Raw genomic sequence first — 20,260 nt, forward strand, 5'->3', positions numbered from 1 at the left:
AGCAATTCCTATTGCTCCACTCTATGCCTTTTTTATTATCCACTGCTCAGGACCAGCCAGGAGTGGCTGGTCCTGAGACGGTGGCATACTGAAGGTATGGAAGAAAGATGGGTGGGTCCCTGAATGTTGTTGCATTGACAGTCTTGTTAAAGGAGCCCTGCAAATTAATTTCTTTTATGATTAAATAAAAAAAAGCCTGCTTAGTGACTAGCCGACACTCCCATGAATGCCCAAGACAAATATTACGTCTGTGCGTGCATCAGAGAGGCTACAATATTGCCCCCAGAAATGTAGGCGATAACGTAGGCAAGGCGCCACTCGGGCGGATGGCGAAGCGCAAAAAGGAAAAGAATTGTTGTATTGTACCCACCCTGAGCCACTGCACGGCAGGAGGGTCACTTGGCATTTACAGATGGTCTTCCAGCCAAGGTTTATGTAGCAGAGATGTCAATTTATTTTTCGCTCCATTTCGCAAAACGAGATGGCAGCATATTTCCGTTCTTTTCAATTATACAGAGTTGAATGTCTGAGCCAATCCTATTTCAGCAATGGCTGTGCGTTAACAGTCATTTGACTTAATTCCGGCTAGGTGTCGCAAGGTAGCAACCTTGACAATTTGGCGCTTTCTTTTTTTGTTTGTTCCTCACAGCGTGGCAGGAATGCCTGAATAAATGCAATAAATGTATGTGCCCGTGCGTGCCACATAGGTCCATGGCCCCGGCACAGATTAGGTGACCACTGGGAAGTGTGAAAATTATGATGCCCACAGCCCTTTATTTCCTTCCTGCTTTGGTCCTTATTACAATATAAACTGCTACTGCTACAAAGTAAAGGAGCATTCACGAAAACAAAGCTATTATTGCATTGTCATTAAATTCGAATCAAAATAAGCCACATTTCATCCCCGTTCCATCCTGAGCTTCCAAAAAACTGAATGATTCCGGAATCGATCCAATTCCGGGATACTGACTCTGCATCTCTGCCGCTAGCAACACTGTGTTCTTGACCGCCACATGGTAGTGACGGTCAAGAACGCAGCAGCAAAACTGTAAATGGCGAAATTGACTCTTTATTGAGCGAACCTGTGCCCAGAAAAACAGGCTACACTCAAAGCACAATGATAGCGGCAATCGTCGAAAATCTGATCAGTGAGTCAAATGCGTCGGCTTCTATACATTAGTCATCAAATGTCCCAGAGTAATCACTGGTGCCCGTGTGTCTTCCAGAAAGTAGTACACAATTTGCATCGTGCGTACAATCAGATTACACAAGGTTCAGTGACAACAGACAGCCGATAGAACCATCGATAACGTTAGAGAAACTTCTGACACATGCAGGCACGTCCTGTGCTGAGCGATATTTGTTAGATTGTGAAAAGCAGTCACCCGAGAGAGATAAACAAGTACACATGTCAATATGCATGGACCAAGCCCACCATGCAACGTCAAGTGCTGATGGGGTTTTCCTTCCGGCATGGAATAGTTAAGGTGTCCACCTCGAGCGAGGCAGTTACTATATCCATGGCTGATATATCCTTCCACCCACTTTTAACTCGCACTTTCATCTTTAGACGTCGGGGAGCAACTGCAACTACCAACTGCTCTGCATCCTCATTGCTCTTTCGACTTAAAACCCACCGGGGTGCAGCTATGCCAAAATCACTCCAAATTACCAATCGAGAATACAGCTCCCAGCCAACGAGGTCAAATCACTGACTTCACAGTTTTAGGGCTCGGCGCCTGCTGTTCTATTTACAATGTGAAGCCAGACCAACCTTGTAGCCGTACGGTGGGATTCTGAAACAGACACTGATTTCACCAGACTTCTCTTGCACATGAAAGCTCTCCTTGAGTGTCCCCTGTGTGTACAGAGATTTGCAGAGCGGGTGTTAAGAAGATTATATTTAAGAAGTGAAAAATTTTTCAGATAACATTAGTCACATTATAGAAGACAAGTTTTAAACATAATCGTAAGAATGAAGACACAAAGAAATCAGTGCAGGTCATGCGATGGCCTTGAAAACTGAAGGTACGGAAGAAAGATGGGTGTCCCCGAATGTTGTTGCATTCACGGTCTTGTTAAAGGAGCCCTGCAATTTCCTTTTTTTAGGATGAAAAAAATAAGAAGCCTGCTTAGTGACTAGCTGACACTCCCATGAATGCCCAAGCCAAATATTACGTCTGTGTGTGCAGCAGAGAGGCTACAATTTTGCCCCCAGAAAGCCACCTGCACCTTCCTTTAAATTCTGGAAAATGCAAGCCACTTTTCATGGTAGTTTATCATGAACGGATAAACATTGTGCCTATTTGCCAAATTTCTTTAAGCATCATTGCTTCGTGTTGCCTCCGGCAGGTCCAGAATATCAGAGAAATTTCCAGAGTGACAGGGTGGTGGTGCTACCTGTTGGAGGACAAATATGCCAGATAACATGGCTTCTGAAACTGTGTGGCACCAGGGACCGATATTGGAAGCTGTAGGTTTTCGTGCTTGTGGGGAACTCCTTGGACCCACCCGTCCTTTGCTCATGTGCGCCTTGGGCCTTTGGCCCCGAGCGATCACTGGGGATGTGCGATTCCAGCCTTATTTTGGATGAAGCACATCCGCTGTAGCCGCTGGCACAATGCGGAGCCTGCTGCCTGCACATGGAGCTCATGCTGTGCTGGGCACCGCGCAAACTAACAGTGCCCAAGGACCCGGTCCTTCTCGCACTCCCCTCGACATCTCTCCTGTAACATTTGAGGTGCGTGGGCACCTCCACCCAGCAGACCCACTTTCGGCACTCCTGGCTGTCGGACGTTCAGACCCACCTGCTGATTCCATGCTTCTCTTAGCACGGTGGCCCGGCCCCCCATTGTGTGGCCAACATATTTCAGAAGGCTTCCTAGGAGCTTTCGCCCACAGCCCATGACAGTCGCCCTATTGCCATAATCCCTAGGTGATACGCGCCTTTTTCACATATAGGGAAATAAACCCCCTGTGCTGATACTACAGCCGCAGTTGTCCCTACACCTTGCCAGTGAGTCAGCGAACCTACCGCGGCAACTCTTTGCGAGCGTCACTGAGTGAGGACGAGCTAGGTGTCTCCTTAGACCTTAGCTAGCCAGTACTGAGCGTGTTAGCCCACACCAAATGCATTTCTTATCTTTCTTCTAAAAGTTACAGGGCCCCTTTAGACACTGAAGTGCAAAGACAAAAAAGGGAGGACACAAAGATTGGTGATCAAATTTGTTTTTTCCAAAAAATGGTACACACAGAGGCAGCCCACTCACATGGCACGCAGGATGTGCCCACAAATTAACACTGCAGTGATAACTATCTGTGATTGGAAGTTCCATAACGACACTCCATGGTGATGATGAAACAGGCCACATCTACATCTTTCTTATATATATTATATATAATTATATAATATGTATTATATAATATATTGTATAATTTAATCTTGACCAATTAATTCATCTTGACCTAGCTAAGAACGCATATAAGAGAAGATGAGGTAGACAGGTTTATTCTAGTTCAGGGGCTCACAAAGTAAAGGCAACCGGAGAACAGCACAAGCCTGTCCTAGAAAAATAGAAGAACTCATGGCAAATGGCCACGATGCAGTCAGATCACTTGCTGCGAATGCGAATGATGACTATCTATATACTACGAGTTATGACATGAATACAAAAAGAACCGGTAAACCATACCAAAATTGTTATTAAAATAATACCTGAAAGGAACAACATGACCACAGTGTGAGGACGATGAGGCAACAAATCATTCTTGAAATTTAGAATTCTAAGAACAATGTCAGGAACAAATTTTTTAAATAGATGCGGCGTAAAGCTCTTTTTTTTCTGTGAAATCAAAAATACCTTTTTGTGCCATTAAAGGAGTGCATAGTGTAAACTTCACCAACTTTCCCTGCAACAAGCCCTTTTGTGCCCATAGATTGCTACTCATTAGTTAATGGCAGAGGGTCACCACCTTGGCTTCACAGTCCATCTGGTTGTGTTCTGGTTAGGTCGGCGTAAACTTATTCCACTCTGTTTTTATTCCAAATCCACTATGAGCCTTCTGTGACTGGTCAAAATTTTTCTTGCCGTGCCGATGTGAACATGGCCCGAAAAACTATAACTGATCATGGAGGCTAATGACAGATGTGGAATAAAAGCAGAGCGTAGTAGTTTCACCCTACTGCTCAAGCAAATGTGTGCACTTCTATTCTCTTTCGTTTTTAAAATTAATCGAGTTGCAAGCCACTGGCTACGTCACTTCGCCTTTATTTGTCAGCTTTCATCCACACTGCAGTAAAACCATGAGTTGGCACAAGCCTGCCCGGTTTTTTCAGCTCCATAGACATTTACTTTTCCTGAGAAAGTTCTGCATCTCAAGGGGAGCTTACCATGCCAGCACCGTCTTCGCGCAGGCGCTTGACGTCGCGGCAGAAGCCATCCATGACCGGCACGTCCATCTTCATCGGTCCCCGTGGGAACAGCATGAGGTTGTTGTCCGGGGAGCGTAGCGCCGGCGGAAGCAACAACTGCGCAGGTGACATCAGTGCGGGGTGGGCCTGGGGGCACATGGCATGGTCCTCCGCGTGATGATTGTGCAACATGAGGGGAGGCGGCAGGTCAGGGTGGCCCAGACCGCCGGCGCCGAGCGGAATGATGGTGAGTTCGTTGGAGCCCTTGACCAGGTGCTCGAAGGGCAGTGCGGGAAGGATGGGGCGCGTGAGCTTTCCCATGCGGTCGCCGGCACGGACGAACTTGCGGCGGCCGTCCCTCTGCAAAGATTGCGAGCCATCGGCTATCACCATCGACACCAGCAGCCTATTTCACTCACATCCCGCGCGACATAGCGCGAACCAGGCACATGAGCTGACAGGGAAAAATGCATGCATGGTACTACCATAGGTCAGCACACTTACTCATAAGCACACTGACTCCTCCTACTTGGTGTACACTCATTTAACAGGCACGAGCATGTGACAAAGGGAAGACTTTGAGCGGATGTGATTATGAACCTGAGTGAGTGCAGGTGTGTTTGAGTGGACGCGAGTGTGAGTGTGAGTACGTGTCAGCAAGTGCGAATGGAAGCAACTGCGAATGGAACTCACTAGGCGAGCATGAATGAAAATGTGCACGAGTGGCAACGATTGTGAGTACAGATGAGTGTGTACTCATTCCTGATAACCTATTGGTGCTACTGCCAAGCTGTGGCTTGAGAGATCTTTGTGATAATCTTAAAGCAAGCTTTATTGCAAGGCAGTCTGCCTAGCTAAGCAAGGTAGTCTGCCTAGATTATTGCCATTCTTAGCCAGTACTTGCACATTAATCAATAATCAAGAAATGCTCATGTGATATGTGGCAGTTGTAAGCATTTAGTAGTGCTGTGCATGGAAATCCACAAAAAGCACTCTCTCATAGCATAGAAAACTTCACAGCTGAATTCACGAAACTTGACGGTATTTTGTACACGTACATGGACAAAAAAAATGTTAATGGAGGATTATGATACTCCCTAATGTGAAATGTGAGCGCAGATCTATACGTGTTTTCATTTCGCGATATAGTGGATGGTGCGAACAATGTGCCTCATGCGGCACATTGCAAATGGAGCAAAGTGCGGCGCGACTGCCTCGCTAATCAGAAGATTGCATGAGGCAGCACATGGGTGGCGCTTGAGCGCAATTCACAGCAGCTGCCGCAGACAGACGTTCGGTCACACAACGCCTTGTTTCCACAAATGGTATCGGCTGACATGCTCACCGCACGCTTTATCGATGGCGTCATCAGTGAAGAGGAGACGGTGCACTACTCTGACGCCGGCTCGTAGCGGTCATCGCCGCAGAGCCTGTCTTGCATGGCACTATGCTTTTCTTCTCACACTTTTGCTGTAGCCTCCTCCTCTGCTTTCCACCACGTGGTTCCGTTGCACCAACCTCCTCCACTTTCCTCCCCGCACTCTCTTCGCTATCGCCATTTTTCATCCTCCGCTTCACTCCGCATTTGCTCATTCACTTCGTAACACCAAGGACACCAGCGGTCAACACATGAACGGCCGGCTAAGAGCTGCGGCCTAAAAAGCTGAGTTACTGCCATATTCTGGCAAATTGCGCAACTAGCAGAGGCCTCTCTGATGACCATTTTCAAGTAATGTGAGCACATGCCAACAGCTGTTGTGTTACCTACGGCTCGCTATCACACTTTCCTTGAAAAACATCAGTCACTGCAATATCATGCAAATTATGTGGCCAGCAGTGGTTACTGCAGCAATAACCAATCTCAAGCCACGTGCCGCACATGCCAACAGGTGCTGTGTTCCTAATGTATACATTTATGGCTCAGGTTCATTCTAGCCTTTCACAAATAAAATTCTTTTGCAGCCGTCTATTAACACCACTTGTGGCAAAATTTGCCAGGCCAGTGCTGTAAGCTTTCTTTTCATGCACACAACACTGGAAGCCTCACTACCAGGTGTCACTGACATGAGTCATATTAAAGGACAGCATTTGGTGGGCAGTGGACAAGCATATGCGAAGGTACATGTCCCTTGTTAACGAAAGCATTAAATTAGAATACCAGCACCAATTACTACTCGGATTACACAAGGCGGCTTTCCCAGTTATCTTTTATCAATATGTCTACTTAATGCATTATATCAACTGCAAATTATTTTCTTTTTAAATCTGAGGTTGAACGCTAAATTGGCGTTCCCTTTAAAAGTGGACTTTACATGTTCAATACATTCATAGACACTTATGTGTAATGTGCTTGTGACACAGTGTAACTTGTGTCTGAATTCTGAATGTCAGCACATGTTCTAGTGTGCATGCATGATCGTGACAGGAATATTTAAATCACGCTCCACAATGCAACCACAGCATCAGACAAACCAGACCAAACCACAAGTCCTTGACAAGGGAGAAAATACAGTTGCCCTTATAAAAGCATCATTAAAATCGGAACTACCCTCAAAGGTGCATAGCAGCCTTCCAAGATACTTCACTATACGGACCAGATGACCGCATCGCAATTTCAGACACAGCCATCAAAATGTGCAAGCAACCAGATAAATAAAATAAAGAAAACTCACAGGCTTGCCAATGCGCTCGGTGACAGACTGCTTCCGGTGAAAGCAGCCATTGCCGGCCTGGCTTTGATGATTGTGCACAAATGATGAGGAGATGATGGCGAGTTTGCGCGATGATGACCGGTACCGCAGGTAGATGTGCGCATCACACAGCTGCCTTGTGTCCCTGTAAGCAAACACCAAAGAAACAATCTATAAGCTTTAAATCAATTCATCACCAGCTTCAGAAAAAAAAAAATCAGCTTCAAAAATACCAACACAATTTTGTACTGCACATTCAGCAGTAAGACCGAAGCACCGAAGAGCACAACGGCCACGACGGCATTGTTATCCTCGCATTGCCGCGTGGGGATGAGTCAGTGTCATTACCAACCATCCATTTACTTCACTGTTCGGCTGCGCGGGCTGCGCTTGCCATTATAACATGCTTGGCGCACATAGGTTAACGAATGCAGGAGAATAACACCACTGCAATCGTTATCGGTACATTTATGCCTGATTTCGAGTATGGCAGCAGAAATGTATGGCAAGTATTCCACAGCTGAATACGTCGACATGATCATCGCTCATGTGCAAGTTCATGGTGAGACGCATTTAGCTGCAAGCTTCTACTCTGCTCAACGTCCAGATAGTCCCCTTACATTGCACAAGACATTCATCAAAACACTTGAGCATTTCCATTCAACTGGATCTGTCAATGTTATCGAGGTGGAAAGAGAGATGACAGTACAGTTAATGAAGGATTTGATTTTGATCTCCTCACTAAAGCCTGGAGCCAGGGTCTGGCATGGCACAAGCAACTGGGGGCGACCTCGTCGAAAGTTTGGAGGACACGTTCAAGCTGCAACCATCACCCGTACCATATTTTGTTGCACCGAGAACTGTCCAAAAATGATCACCGATGGCATCTGGAATTTAGCAACTGGTGCCTCATTCAGGGCGACGGAAAACCCAAAATTCCTGACCAATGCGCTCTGGACAGATGGAGAAAAGTGCAGCCAAAAATAGGTACATTAACTTGCATAATGCCCATTATTGTTATGACAGCAATCCCCACTGAGTACAAACACCAGGAACAGTGGTTAGCAAAGGTTTGATGCAAAATTTTTAATGGCCACATAAGCTGGCCTTCACTTTACTAAGGGAAAACCTACATGCGAAAATTGTGCCGAGCACATACTAAACGCTGTCGTGTCCGAGTCTGTGAACGAACTGTCTCTGAGCATGCTCGCAAACATCTGGTTTCAAAAAGACGGAGCCCCACTGCACGCATCTTCAGGTGCCACGGAATTTCTTCGCAAGAACTTTCCTAACCGATGGAAAGGGCACGGCACCCATCAACTGCTCAGCCAGCAAGGTTGCCACGCTTGTCCCCATTGGATTTCCTCCGGTGGGGGTGTGTGAAGGATGAGATATACTGGTAGGATTCCACTAGGCCTGGTTAACTTACGCGCAGGATAAGAGCTCCAATTGCCAATGTACTGGAAATAATGGTTTTAAGGTCTGTGCAAGAAGTGGCGCGTTTGTGCACAAATGTGCATTCGTGCGGGGGGGGGGGGGGGGGTTAACATTTTCGGCACTTACTGAGAGCATTCTTGTCTCCAGTGCAACATGGTTGCTGAACCATATTTGCGAACCCTTAAGTTATTTTCATGTACCAATAAGCATTGATAATGAAATAAATAAGAAACAGATTGATCTGTTGACTCGCCCAATACGCAAGTGCTAAGCATCTACGACAGAATATCACAAAGCACCAAGTTTACCGCTGTTCGGTAAAGGATGAAGGACATTTCCACAGAGCTTACTCCATTTCATTCACATTTTTTTTCCTTGTTTAATCTAACCTACTGGTGAAAAGACCAGCATTGGCAACAACAGATCATAAATCCACCAAAACAGAGGGCATTTCGCTGGTTTTATACATTTTGCCTCATTTAGTACAATGTAACTGTACTTCTCCAACGGGAACGGCTGTTACAGAAATCAAATACAAGCAAAAGAAATGGAATGAGTAATGGTTTTCCCAACCTAAATTAGGCTTTGCATCTACTGTAATTAACTGCCTTCCAAGTACTCGCACCAATACCAGTGTTTCCTTTCATTTTTTTTTTTCATCTCTAAAAGGGCCCCTCACCAGGTCTGCCCCTTTTGAGATGACAAGTGCTGTGTATACAATGCATGCTGACGATTATGTCTGCCAAGTATTACATCGCTATGCACCGCGGAAAGAGCTGAAATTTTGAACCAAATGCCATTAGCCCTTCTTCTTGCGGGCGCTGTACTCCCAGCCGGAGAATCAACATATATTGCACAAGTGCGCTTACGTAAATTGCAGTGCTGTGAAGTCACTCGCAGTGACACGCGACTTCTAGAATTATTCAAAGCAACATCTGTTATTTGTGCAATCTGTTGCTTCAACAGACAAATTAATGTTTAGGAAAATAATAAAACACACAAACCGAATGTCTGTGTGTTCCTGTTTTACTTCGTACCACAGCAAGAGAGATGTACTTCCATTTCGTCTGCTTGTTCCCACGTGATGCACATGCAGACAACGAAAGTATGTCATTCTCTGCCATGTTCCAGCGCACGATCATGCTCTACAAACTGCTTGTGTCTGCCTCAGTATTCGCATAGCACTGCCTTAAGCCACTAGTCCGGTGTTCTTTTGCACAGCGCAAAAAATCGTGTGCTGCCGAAAACGAGACAATCACAACAGCTCGCGTGCAATGCCATCAGCAGAAGTGCGCCGCGCAGCAAGAAAGCAAGGGAAAAAAATGGCGGCAGGGTCCGAGATGTATGCATCACACGATCCTCGAGGTCCGGTATGGGAGAACGCAGGGAAGGAATTTCGCTTGTAGAGGCTAGACGGGGCGAGTGGAGAGAGTGTCTCGCTTCGCAGTGGAGCTTGCCTGCTGAAATCATGGGTTCATTGCACTGAAACATTTCTCTTGGCTACTCGTGGCTACTCTTGGCTACTCTTGACTGCGGCGGAATGCTATGACCACGAAATCCAGCAGGTCTCGGCGGCTTTTGAAAGACAAAGGCCGAGCGAAACCGACGGAACGTTGCCCCTCAGGGCGACCGACCGCGGGAGCAACACGCGCTGGAGTTGAGTGGAGACCACCCGCTGAGAAGACGTCACTGCCCGCGTCACGGCGCCATTTAGTCATGGCGTCATTCTGCAGACTAAATAAAGTTGTTTCTCTCTCTCTCTCTCTCTGCTACTAATGAACCGATCTGAAAACTCTTTGCAGCAGAACGCTCTCTAGAGGGCACTTAACAACTACCAATGTATAACCGTAATTTTCTATGTGGCCTGGTGAGGGGTCCTTTAAAATTTGCCTTACCAAACCCATATATGCAATCAGTATGTACTGCATTGGAATCGTTCTGAAAATGCTTACAACGACTCACAACTTCCGCGTCAATGAAGCGTGCTGCCATGAAAGGGCTGCAATGAAGCAAAGTAGACTGATGCTTGATAACGATGCTTGCTCATCCTCGCGTGGTAGCGCGAGGGAAACGTCATTCCGGGCGTCTTGGAAGCAGGCAGCAGTTGCACTCTACGGCACTTCAGTTTCAGTTTCGCCGCTGAAATTCCTCGTATTTCATCACTCCGCAAAAATTACCAGCGGTCGCTTTTTTAAACTCTCAAAGTGGCTAGGGGCTCTTCGCAGGAAGGACTTCCGATTCTCCCATTTCACCCGACCGCCTGCCTCCTCTGGGTAAAAAGCTAATTTCTATAACTCCTGCCATAATTCATGTCTCTACTCAACTTAATCGGCCACCACAGAAAAAGTAAGGCCAAGGGTAGCGAGCAAATATCGCATCTCCCTTATTTTTTATGATTTTAGGACACATTTCTTGAAACACCGGTATACACAGCTAATGACAGAAACTTCCAGCTTTACATAAAGGAAACTAGGCATCCAATGATCCCTCTGGTAATGCTCATACAGCTAAAAGCTGCAAGGAGTGAGCTCGAATAACCTTATGATGCCAAACACTTCACTAAGTGTCAACAGAAGTTACGTGTTATCTTGATCTCAGGTGAACAGGGTTTAAAAATTCAGCTTCTACAAACAAGCTTTATCATAAACAAACCGAGCTTTTTCATTTTTAAAGATAATTTTCCTCTTAAGAAATAATTCGGCAGATTCATAATTCATTACAGACGTGTCCTTTGTGTTTATAAGCACGAGCACAGCGACGTCGTCAGTGCGCAGATGCGTGGGAAGAAAAAGCCAGCTGCCATTGATTCTACTGAATTCCCTTCAATCACCGTCGCAATAATCTGCAGCCTACATAGCCTGTGTTGCGGCAATATGGAGGTTAAGAAAGCCGGGAAATCGAGCACATATGCGGTAGCAAAGTAGTACGTCGGCAGCTGCGGGTGACAACTAGGTAGGCGCACCTCTGTGATGTTAAAGCGTGCAGGAGATCTGCGCCTAGCATGCAAATTGCTCAGCAACATCACATATGGCACTGATGCAGATGAGTCCATAACATCCCAATCAGTCATCACAAAATTTTGTGAGTGTCAAAGCCACCCGCTCTGCACCTGTGAAGCAAGCAGTAGTGCTTCAAAATACTTTATCTCTATATTGGCTTCAGGCATTGTAAATATTACTAAGTTTTTGAAAGAAAGCACAGCAGGACAACGGCCATGCGTGGTACAACACAGTAAGCTGCACAGTTAAGGACCCCGAAAAATTAAAGCGGGAAAGGCCGTTGTAGGTGTCTCTTTTCATAAATGTGTCCACAAAAGGTTGTTTCTATTTACATGGTCCTTATGTCTAAATAGCTGCGAATGTGTTATAGCGATAGTGCAAAATGATAAATTTCAAAAGCTCTTCTTTGTTTTATCTTTCTATTCCTTATAAACATGTGTTAGTAAATTTTCTGAATAGTTTCATACAGCTGCTTCGTTTCTCAGATATCTGCAACTTGCCAAAGTGCGTATTATGTACGGGGTGTGAGAGAGCCCGTCAATCTGCCCACGTGGCAGCTTTTTTTCTCCCGCACCCTCATGTTGATGGAACAGGAAATAAGGTGAACTGAATTGAATAAGAGAGAAGCTGCCACATATAGTGCCGCCACAAACACGTACTGTGCGACAGGATGCCAAGTGTCGTCATGGTCGAGATCACCATCAGCCCAATTTATGGCCACCACGAGATGCCTCTCTCCGCAATCTCAATTACCTTTGCCCTGTGCCAGAAAAGCTCCATCCCATACTAGGGAATTTTTCAATCTCTTCACAACATGCCACGGTATCTCAGTGGCTATGGCGGTACATGGCTGAGTGGAAGGCCTCGGGTTTGACCCCAGCTGTGGTGGCCACATTTCAATAGGAAAGGGGGGGCGGGGATGAAAAAAATGCTCGTGTACTGTGCACATTAAAAGAACGTCAGGTCAAAACTATCCAGAGTCCCCCACTATGGCATCCCTCATAATCAGACTATGAGTGTGCCATGTAAAACACCTTGTTTATTTTTTTGTTTTAGCCTCTTCGTACCACCTATTCCACCACTATCACAAGCTGAATTTTTTCCTGCACTTAGCACCTATTCTGTTACTCTAGTAGGCCACTGGTTGTCCACTGTTTGCACTATGTGACCTCCCCAACTGCAATTCTTCAGCTTAACTTCAACTAGAGCATCGGCTACTGTCATTTGCTCTCGTATACCTGCTGCCCTTTTCCTGTCACTCAATACTGCAGCTACCGTTTTTCATTTCGTCGCTTGCGTTGCCATCAGCTTCTTCTGAAACTTTTGTTATCCTCCAACTTCCAGCTCCACAGGTTAGCATTAATAGAACACATTGATTGTAATGTTCTTTGCAGAGATACTGATAAGCTGTCATTCATAACTTTAGAGTTCCTGCCATAAGTGTTCCAACCATTCTTTCTCTGGAAATTTATCTCGCGATCTAGGTCTCCTGCAACAACCAATCACTGTCCCCCCAATTGCGAACTCTTGTCCCCTTGCCAACTTATCAACATCAATTCTGTTTTCAGTATATTAATTCTCAAACCTGCCCTTAGACTTTGCCCGTACCAACTCCTAAAGCGTTAGTTTATTCCCTAGCACTGTTGAGCAGAACAATGTCGTCCACAGGCTGCAGACTCAAGAGATATTTCCTGTTCAACCTTAACCTAATTCTTCATGCCGTGAAGGGCATTACAGAGGTTGTAAATCCCTGCCTGGCACCAGGGTATTGAACTGGAACCGAACCAAAAACCATAAAAGACCATTATTTTTGTGTGAATCGGAACTAAACTGGAACATTACCTTTTTTCTCTTTTTTGGAGCAAAACCGCAAAGAAAAATTTATGGTTTTTAGTTCAGATGGACCAGCTCCTCTACAGTTTTTCATCCATGCATAGCCTGCGCTTGTGTCTCAACTATGCCCTGCCTAAATTGTAAACGTACGCTATCTCCCCGTGACTTTAGAACTGGCAGCACTGTTAGCCTGGTTTTCAGTGCACCGTGCCCGGAGGCAGGCATGTTAGTAATACGCTCGTGAAAGCTTCTAATTGGTAACGATCCAATAATTCTTCGAAAAGGAGCGGTTGCTAGCAGGGCAGTCACTTTTCCTCACACTGGTACATCAAGTGAAGTTAATACGATAGAACTACATTTAGCTTCTGAGCTAGGTCTGGTTCCACAATACGATTTTTGAACCAGAGCTTTCTTCGATTAATATCCCAAGTTGCCGCTGAAAATGCTTATTTATACGAAATGTGCACGGCTTCCCCTCTTGGTATGTGGCGACCGTCCGAGAAAGGGGAGAGGGAAGAAGAACTAAGTCTGGGCAAGTTAGCATGGCGCAGAGACGTCCCCGAGAGGTGCTCCTGGAAGGAATCCAGAATTCTCTTTCTCTGCTGTGGCTTCCCTCATGGCCTGAAAACTTGCAGGGCGGATGGTTGCAGGTGGCCTGCCTATAATCTCGTGCCACTTCTGGGCAAAGGCTTGGGCGCTCCTATCGCGACGTAGAATATGTGCGTTGCACATCAAAAAGCACCCTGTGGGCGTGCCTAGCCCGCCAGGACCAGAATTCTGCCGTTTTGGAAAAGAAGAAAAAGTGCCAGCGTTAAAGGCATCAGAGACTGCGCCCATCCTATGCACTTTGGCTCCCTACACCTGGCTTCGGTGCTGTCTCGCCGATTACACCGGCGTACTTATCACTGAATGTTGTCTGAAAAAATTCCTCCAGCGAAGGCACCTGTGTTCTATGTAATAAAGCATTAGATCAAAAAAAAATCTTGTTTATATAATGTCATCTCTTTTGTATCGCTTAATGGAAAAAGCCCTAACCTATAGTTGACCTACGCCAATGTTGCGCAGCTGTCCATGCCATCGGATGTTCCGGCTTTAAACGGAATTTTAGCCAATAAAGAAGTGGACAATGAATTGACCTGTCGTCTATATTAAAATTGCAAATCACGACATAAAACCTGTAAAGTATATCTCTAAAATTCACATACCTCCAAATAATTTCTGATGGCTTCTTTGATTTTTCTTAAGTTTGTTATATATCTGGAGTACCCGTTCTTCACGAACTGAATACGTGCCACTGGCTATATTCCTGGTCATTATTTCAGAATAAGCCTTTGCCACTGTGAAACAAAGGGAATGCTTTAATATATTTACATACGTATATGTTGTACTTCTGCGTGCTTAGACCTCTCATGATCAGGCTTTTCTCCCCAACTAGCTTGCATCGCCTTTACCCCCCATGACATTGCGGAGTCAACGTTAAACGAAAGTTTGCACACCACCATTTAGCTGTACTACAGTGTTTATTGATCCGCTTCGCTTCACATAAAACGCTATAATTACACAGGACCTGCATCCCTTTTTTATCGTGTGTGTCTACACGTACTGATGGCCTGAAGAAAAGCATCTGTGCCTGCTTTTTAGTCTCTTCTTTTTTTGGCAGCTTAGGAGCATCACCAAGTTTTGTACAATTCAATTCAATTTCATTGACAAGTCAATTATCGATAAGACAAGATAAATTTAGATCACTTTCCTGTAATTACTCGTTGGTGTGCAAACGAACATGAACCAGACCAAACCGGTTTTAACCATCTTTTTTTTTCGCTTCTATGTTGAACCAGAACTGAGCCGTTTTAACTGAACTGAAGTGAAAACCGGAACGAAAAAGTTGCAGTTCAACACTATGACTGGCACCCATCTTATCTGGCAATCTTATGCTTTTCTTGTTAAGAACCTTACTGATGATGTGATCTATTGTTCCAAGTCAGCCTGTCCTGTGGGCTCAGTGATGTGCCCCGATTATATCTGAAACTATATTGAACACTTTGTGCTATACCGAAAGCAATGCAGGTGGCAAAAGTGCTGCATGCATGGACCAAAGGCCATCGCACATAGAAACCAAAATGTTGCACTGACTGACAGCCGATTCATTTTTGCGACAGACGAACATTTAAATATCCTGGAATGAGTCATCAAGGGCATAAAAATGTGAAGACAGAAAAAAGAGAGGCAGGGGTCAATCGAACGTACACAACATACAGCGCTGTTCTCGCCTGGATGTGAATAACTAACAAGCAAATGGTTTAACGTTAATAACTAAAGCAAGCCAACGGGCCTACGCTTTCTCAATTCTTTAAGCTCCCTCCAAAGGTTATTATTCCACATCCCCAATACATTCCAAGTGACAGGGCACTGATTATAAAGGGTCACAAAATGTGCGGAGCACACTACACCTGTTATCTTTTACAGAAAAAAATACTTTTATGCCATATTTTCCAGCCGCTTTTCACCCAGAAACATCTTGCAAAGCCTTTCTGCCTTCAACCATAAGTACATGGCACACGCCGTCCGTCTCAGTAAATGCGTGATTACAGCTGCATGGACGTTCTGAATACCATACAGTTAAACGTAAGATTCTTCCTCTGGCCCAGAACCTAACCTTAAGCCAGACAAGAACATTTCTTGCATATATATATATATATATATATATGGAAAACGAAGGTGCAAGACACTGACTTCAGCAAACTCTCGGAAAGTCTGGCATTTAAGCTACAATGGAAAATGTCATTGTACAACTGCAACATCAAAATTTTTCAATTCTAAATACAAAATGCATGACTGACAAAGTAAAAGGCAAGCCAAAGAAATAAAAGAAAAAAATCTGTGGATTCCGAGACAAGCTGCACTTTATCACCATGCAGCTGAAAAAGAGATGCGTGCTGAATTTCCACTTAATATTCTACGTGAACATAACGGCTATCCTACAGAAAGGCTGAAAAACCTTGCTCCTTAACCTTTGAATAACGCAGAGTTCCGTAAACATTATTGAGCAAATGGGCTGCTGTGCACAGGCTGCGGTCTCCGAACGTTCTGCATCGCGATACCGCAAAAGAGCCCAGGCTTCGTGGAAATGTCAAACATTTCAGTGTGTGACGTTTCATGCGCCACGTAAGTAAAACCGCCAAGCAAGCCAAAAACAAAAAATTGCAATGGTAGCTTCAGCAATGTGCTACACTTGTTGTCGCAGCGCAGATCAAAACAAGAAAAGAAAAGCGCTCCCACTAAGTACTTTTGCATCTACAACTGCATTACGACTACTGTTGCAAGAAACCAAAAGAACAATCCTTGTTCGAGCTCTGATCCTGGAAAACAGTGTTTCATAAACAGGCCTCCACAACTGCAAAACAGTGCACCAGACATGTCGCAGTCTCCGAGTGTTTTAGTGTCACAGTAAGAAAAAAAAAACCTGGTCCGCTAATGAGACACAGATGTTTTCAGTGCTATAAAAATGGCACGGGAAAAGAAAGAAAGACACTGTGATTCATAGATGCTTTGTGATGTATGAGTCACAGTGCAGTTTAAAAAAAGGAGGTGCATGTTGAATGTTAACGCATTTGCAATAGCACAACGACCCTGCAGCTAAGCAATCGCCAGAAGCCTGTGAACAATAATGATTTGACAGATCACTGAGCTACCGAGCTGCAGTGCATTCGAATGTCATAGTGCAACAGCAAGCTACCTCAACAAAGAACATGTTTAGGTCCAACGTAATATGTCTCATCACAAAGGAAATGACGCGGTCAAAAGAAAAGAAATGCTATGGTAGCTTAAGGGTCACGCCACAACATTTGCATGACAGCAACAGTCAAGATAACATTTTTAAGAAAGCACACAATGAATTTCCATGTCAGCAGGGTCGCAAGCATTCTCCAGCAGAACAGGAACACTTTGCGAGTATTTAAAAAGAAAACAGTGATTTCTAAATTTTAACGAGTGACTAGACTGAACGTCAGACCATGTTGCGGATTTCTGGATCCTGGATATCGCATGACAGCTGCGCAGGCACAGAACTTAATGAGTTTTTATCGCTATGTGAAAGTGCCTCAGTGTTAACCACTAAAATGACACGAGACAGATGGACGCAAAACAAATACAGAAAAAAATTAAGAAAGCCACAACAGCGTTGCATGCACACTGCAACACTTGTGACAAGAGCGCATTTCAACACACGTGCAGACAAAAATGCGGAGCCTGAGTTCAGGCCAGCAGGGACAACTGCTCAGTGTGTCGGCTTTATGCCGGACGATGTGCATACCTCAGGCTGGGCCTAATGCCGGAAGGGCCGACAAAAGAAATGTGTCAAGATTAAACGCCCAACACGGCGCAATTTTTCCTCATACCAGAACGTGATCCCTGTGGGTACTCATGCTGCAAACAGTTCAGATAAAAAGAAGAATGCCTGGATATGTGTAATGTGCTAATGCATAGAGAGCCACATGGAACAAATAGCTGCATATCAGTAACTGTTACAGCTGTACAAATAACCATCAAGGTAAACTAGCTTAGAGTTGCTGCTTTTGTGACACTTGGCGCACACTGCCTGTAATTTTTCTGCATGAGTTCCAGAACCTTTTTCCCTCGACCATTACATCCTTTCCAGGCTGCACTAGAATGCACAAAGCAGTCTTACACCAGCAATGTGGTGAAACGAGATAGGCGATACAGGCAGACGCTCATTGTTGATGATGTAAAGTTGCCGCAAAGTGCAGAGATCTTCCATTTTGTTTTCTTCTTTTCTTCCATTCTTCCTAAACTTTTATGGTTTCCTTCAAAAACTGGCTTGCTACATAAGGTTTTAAAGTTAAAGAGCTTGTAGTGGCATCACCACTGCTACTGTAATTTCCAAAAAACTAATGGCTATTACATGGGCTCTAAAGGGGGATGCGGGGCTAAAATCGAGATTCTCACAAGAAAAATTGATTTTCCAATTTTATTTATTTTGGATTCGTACACATATAAAGAAGCTCATTACGAAGTTTTGTTGCAATCTGCACCGTAAAAAGGGAGAAAATTAACTCTCTTCTCGTAACGGTGGCACGCACTCACTGTCGAGAATGACCATGCATTCAAGACGCAACCGCAGAGTGCACAAGAAACCAAACGCGGAGTGAATGCCCGCATTAGAAAGCTTTATTTTCGTGCTTTTTAAATCACGGGAGACCTTCCATCGAGAGTACAGCAGATTGCAAAGTAAAAACTAAAAAAATAAAGACGAAATTTAGGCGGCAGCGTGCTTCTCTACGAGCGCAGACAAGGGTACTGCACTGTTATAAAGATTTTTAAAAAAAGCAAAGAAGACTTTAAGCAATTACTACAGAGCAGGTTCAAATTGAAGAGGATGGTCAAACCAATGAAGCAGAATGCTTTTATTAATAACTTAAAATTTTTCGTCTTAAGATAAGATAGCGTGCTCTCAAATCTTTCAGCTCATTTTCCTCAACTTGCACTTTTTGGCCAAACAATACATTTAGGAAAACTGTCATTTCCAAACTGCTTTGCCAAATGCTGCTTACAAGGTGGTTTCCAGACTGAAATTTTGTCAGGAACAAGGTGAGGTACTTTATAGATCCATAAATATTTTCTAACACAATAAATTATCATATGTCTGACATATAACGACAACAAAAGAAATGAACTTTGTTTTTAGAGTGATGATGTTTTTACCAAAATGACATAAAAAGTATGTGACTTGCCTTATCCTGCATTATAAACCATCTAGAGGCTATCTAATCACAAACAATTAGTATATGTTTATTATTCTTGAAATGATAGTCTTCCTAAGTTGACACACTTGATTGCTCACTATAACACCTATAAGCTCTTCTCTCTTCGTGCTAGGGTGCTGAAATTTAGAACACATTCTACTGACAAGAAGATAAACCACCCCTAAAATTTTTATCAAAATTGGTGCAGCAGTTCAAAAGTTGACTCTTCAGCCCCGCATGCTCCCTTAAAAGACTCTGCTCGAACACAGGATTCACAATCAGCCACACCCGGCTTAAGGATCGTCAACAGACTGGGCAGATGCCACTTCACTACACACGATCGCCAACCACACAACTAAATAAAGAAAGAGAAAGCAAAAGAAAAACTCCTTTGCAAGAAAGTATTCCCAAGTCACCAGCGGTCTATAAACAGAAACGCGCACACACGCGCGTCATCCAACGGCAGAAAGGTTGAAAAAAATATGGCCTGACATGCCGATGGGGAATGCATTCATTAAGCCCTGCCGTCCTATCTCCTCGTGCTGACACCAAAACAGCTCCGAATGATATATGGCATCAAGACTTCCTCCTTTCATTTCTTTCTTCTTTTTCATTGTATGTAACCACAGTTGAACTCTCCTCAATCACACACACACACTTCTCCAGCAACTTGGCATTACACATTGTTTTCATGACATTTATTCCACAGAAGCAGATGACGTGCTTGCACATGTGATAGCCGCCGAGCACATGTAAACAGACGCCTTGAGATATGTCAGCGGCCTCGATATCACGCCAACATTGCCGTGTACGTGCGCGCTATGCATGTAGCAAAAATATAAATTCGGCAACGACAGCAATGGCGAAACAGCAGCACAGTGCCGTATTTCAACGTTTGTCAAGTACATTTCTTTGCTGCTGTTTTGTACAGTTTAAGATTGGCTTCCAGGTAGCAGCTGGCCTCGACGCTTCGCAACGCCCACATCTAATTTTTTTCACTTTCTCTTCTATCTTTTTGCTGCGAACACTTTGTATTTAGCCCACAGAAAGGTCAGCTTGCATAGATTGAATTCGCAGATTTCGCTGAAGGTTAGCCCTACTGCACGTGGAGCTACCCGGAAAAACGCA

At 44.5% G+C, this 20,260-nt stretch overlaps 1 protein-coding gene across 3 annotated transcripts in view; it reads right to left on the reverse strand.

Annotated features, from left to right (window-relative positions):
* LOC142564298 (uncharacterized) overlaps positions 1-20,260 on the reverse strand; it is a 54,528-nt gene that overhangs the window by 15,831 nt on the left and 18,437 nt on the right. For 2 of the 3 annotated variants that reach the window (XM_075675247.1, XM_075675249.1), the window contains exons 2-4: positions 7,084-7,246; positions 4,391-4,771; positions 1,775-1,858 (exon numbers count right to left, since the gene is read on the reverse strand). In XM_075675247.1, the coding sequence (XP_075531362.1) occupies positions 1,775-1,858; positions 4,391-4,771; positions 7,084-7,246 (628 nt within the window). The remainder of the gene's footprint in view (positions 1-1,774; positions 1,859-4,390; positions 4,772-7,083; positions 7,247-20,260) is intronic. The other variant, XM_075675248.1, reaches the window with a different exon arrangement.

The sequence above is a fragment of the Dermacentor variabilis genome, chromosome 11 (genome assembly GCF_050947875.1).
Source record: "Dermacentor variabilis isolate Ectoservices chromosome 11, ASM5094787v1, whole genome shotgun sequence".
NCBI lineage: Eukaryota > Metazoa > Arthropoda > Arachnida > Ixodida > Ixodidae > Dermacentor > Dermacentor variabilis.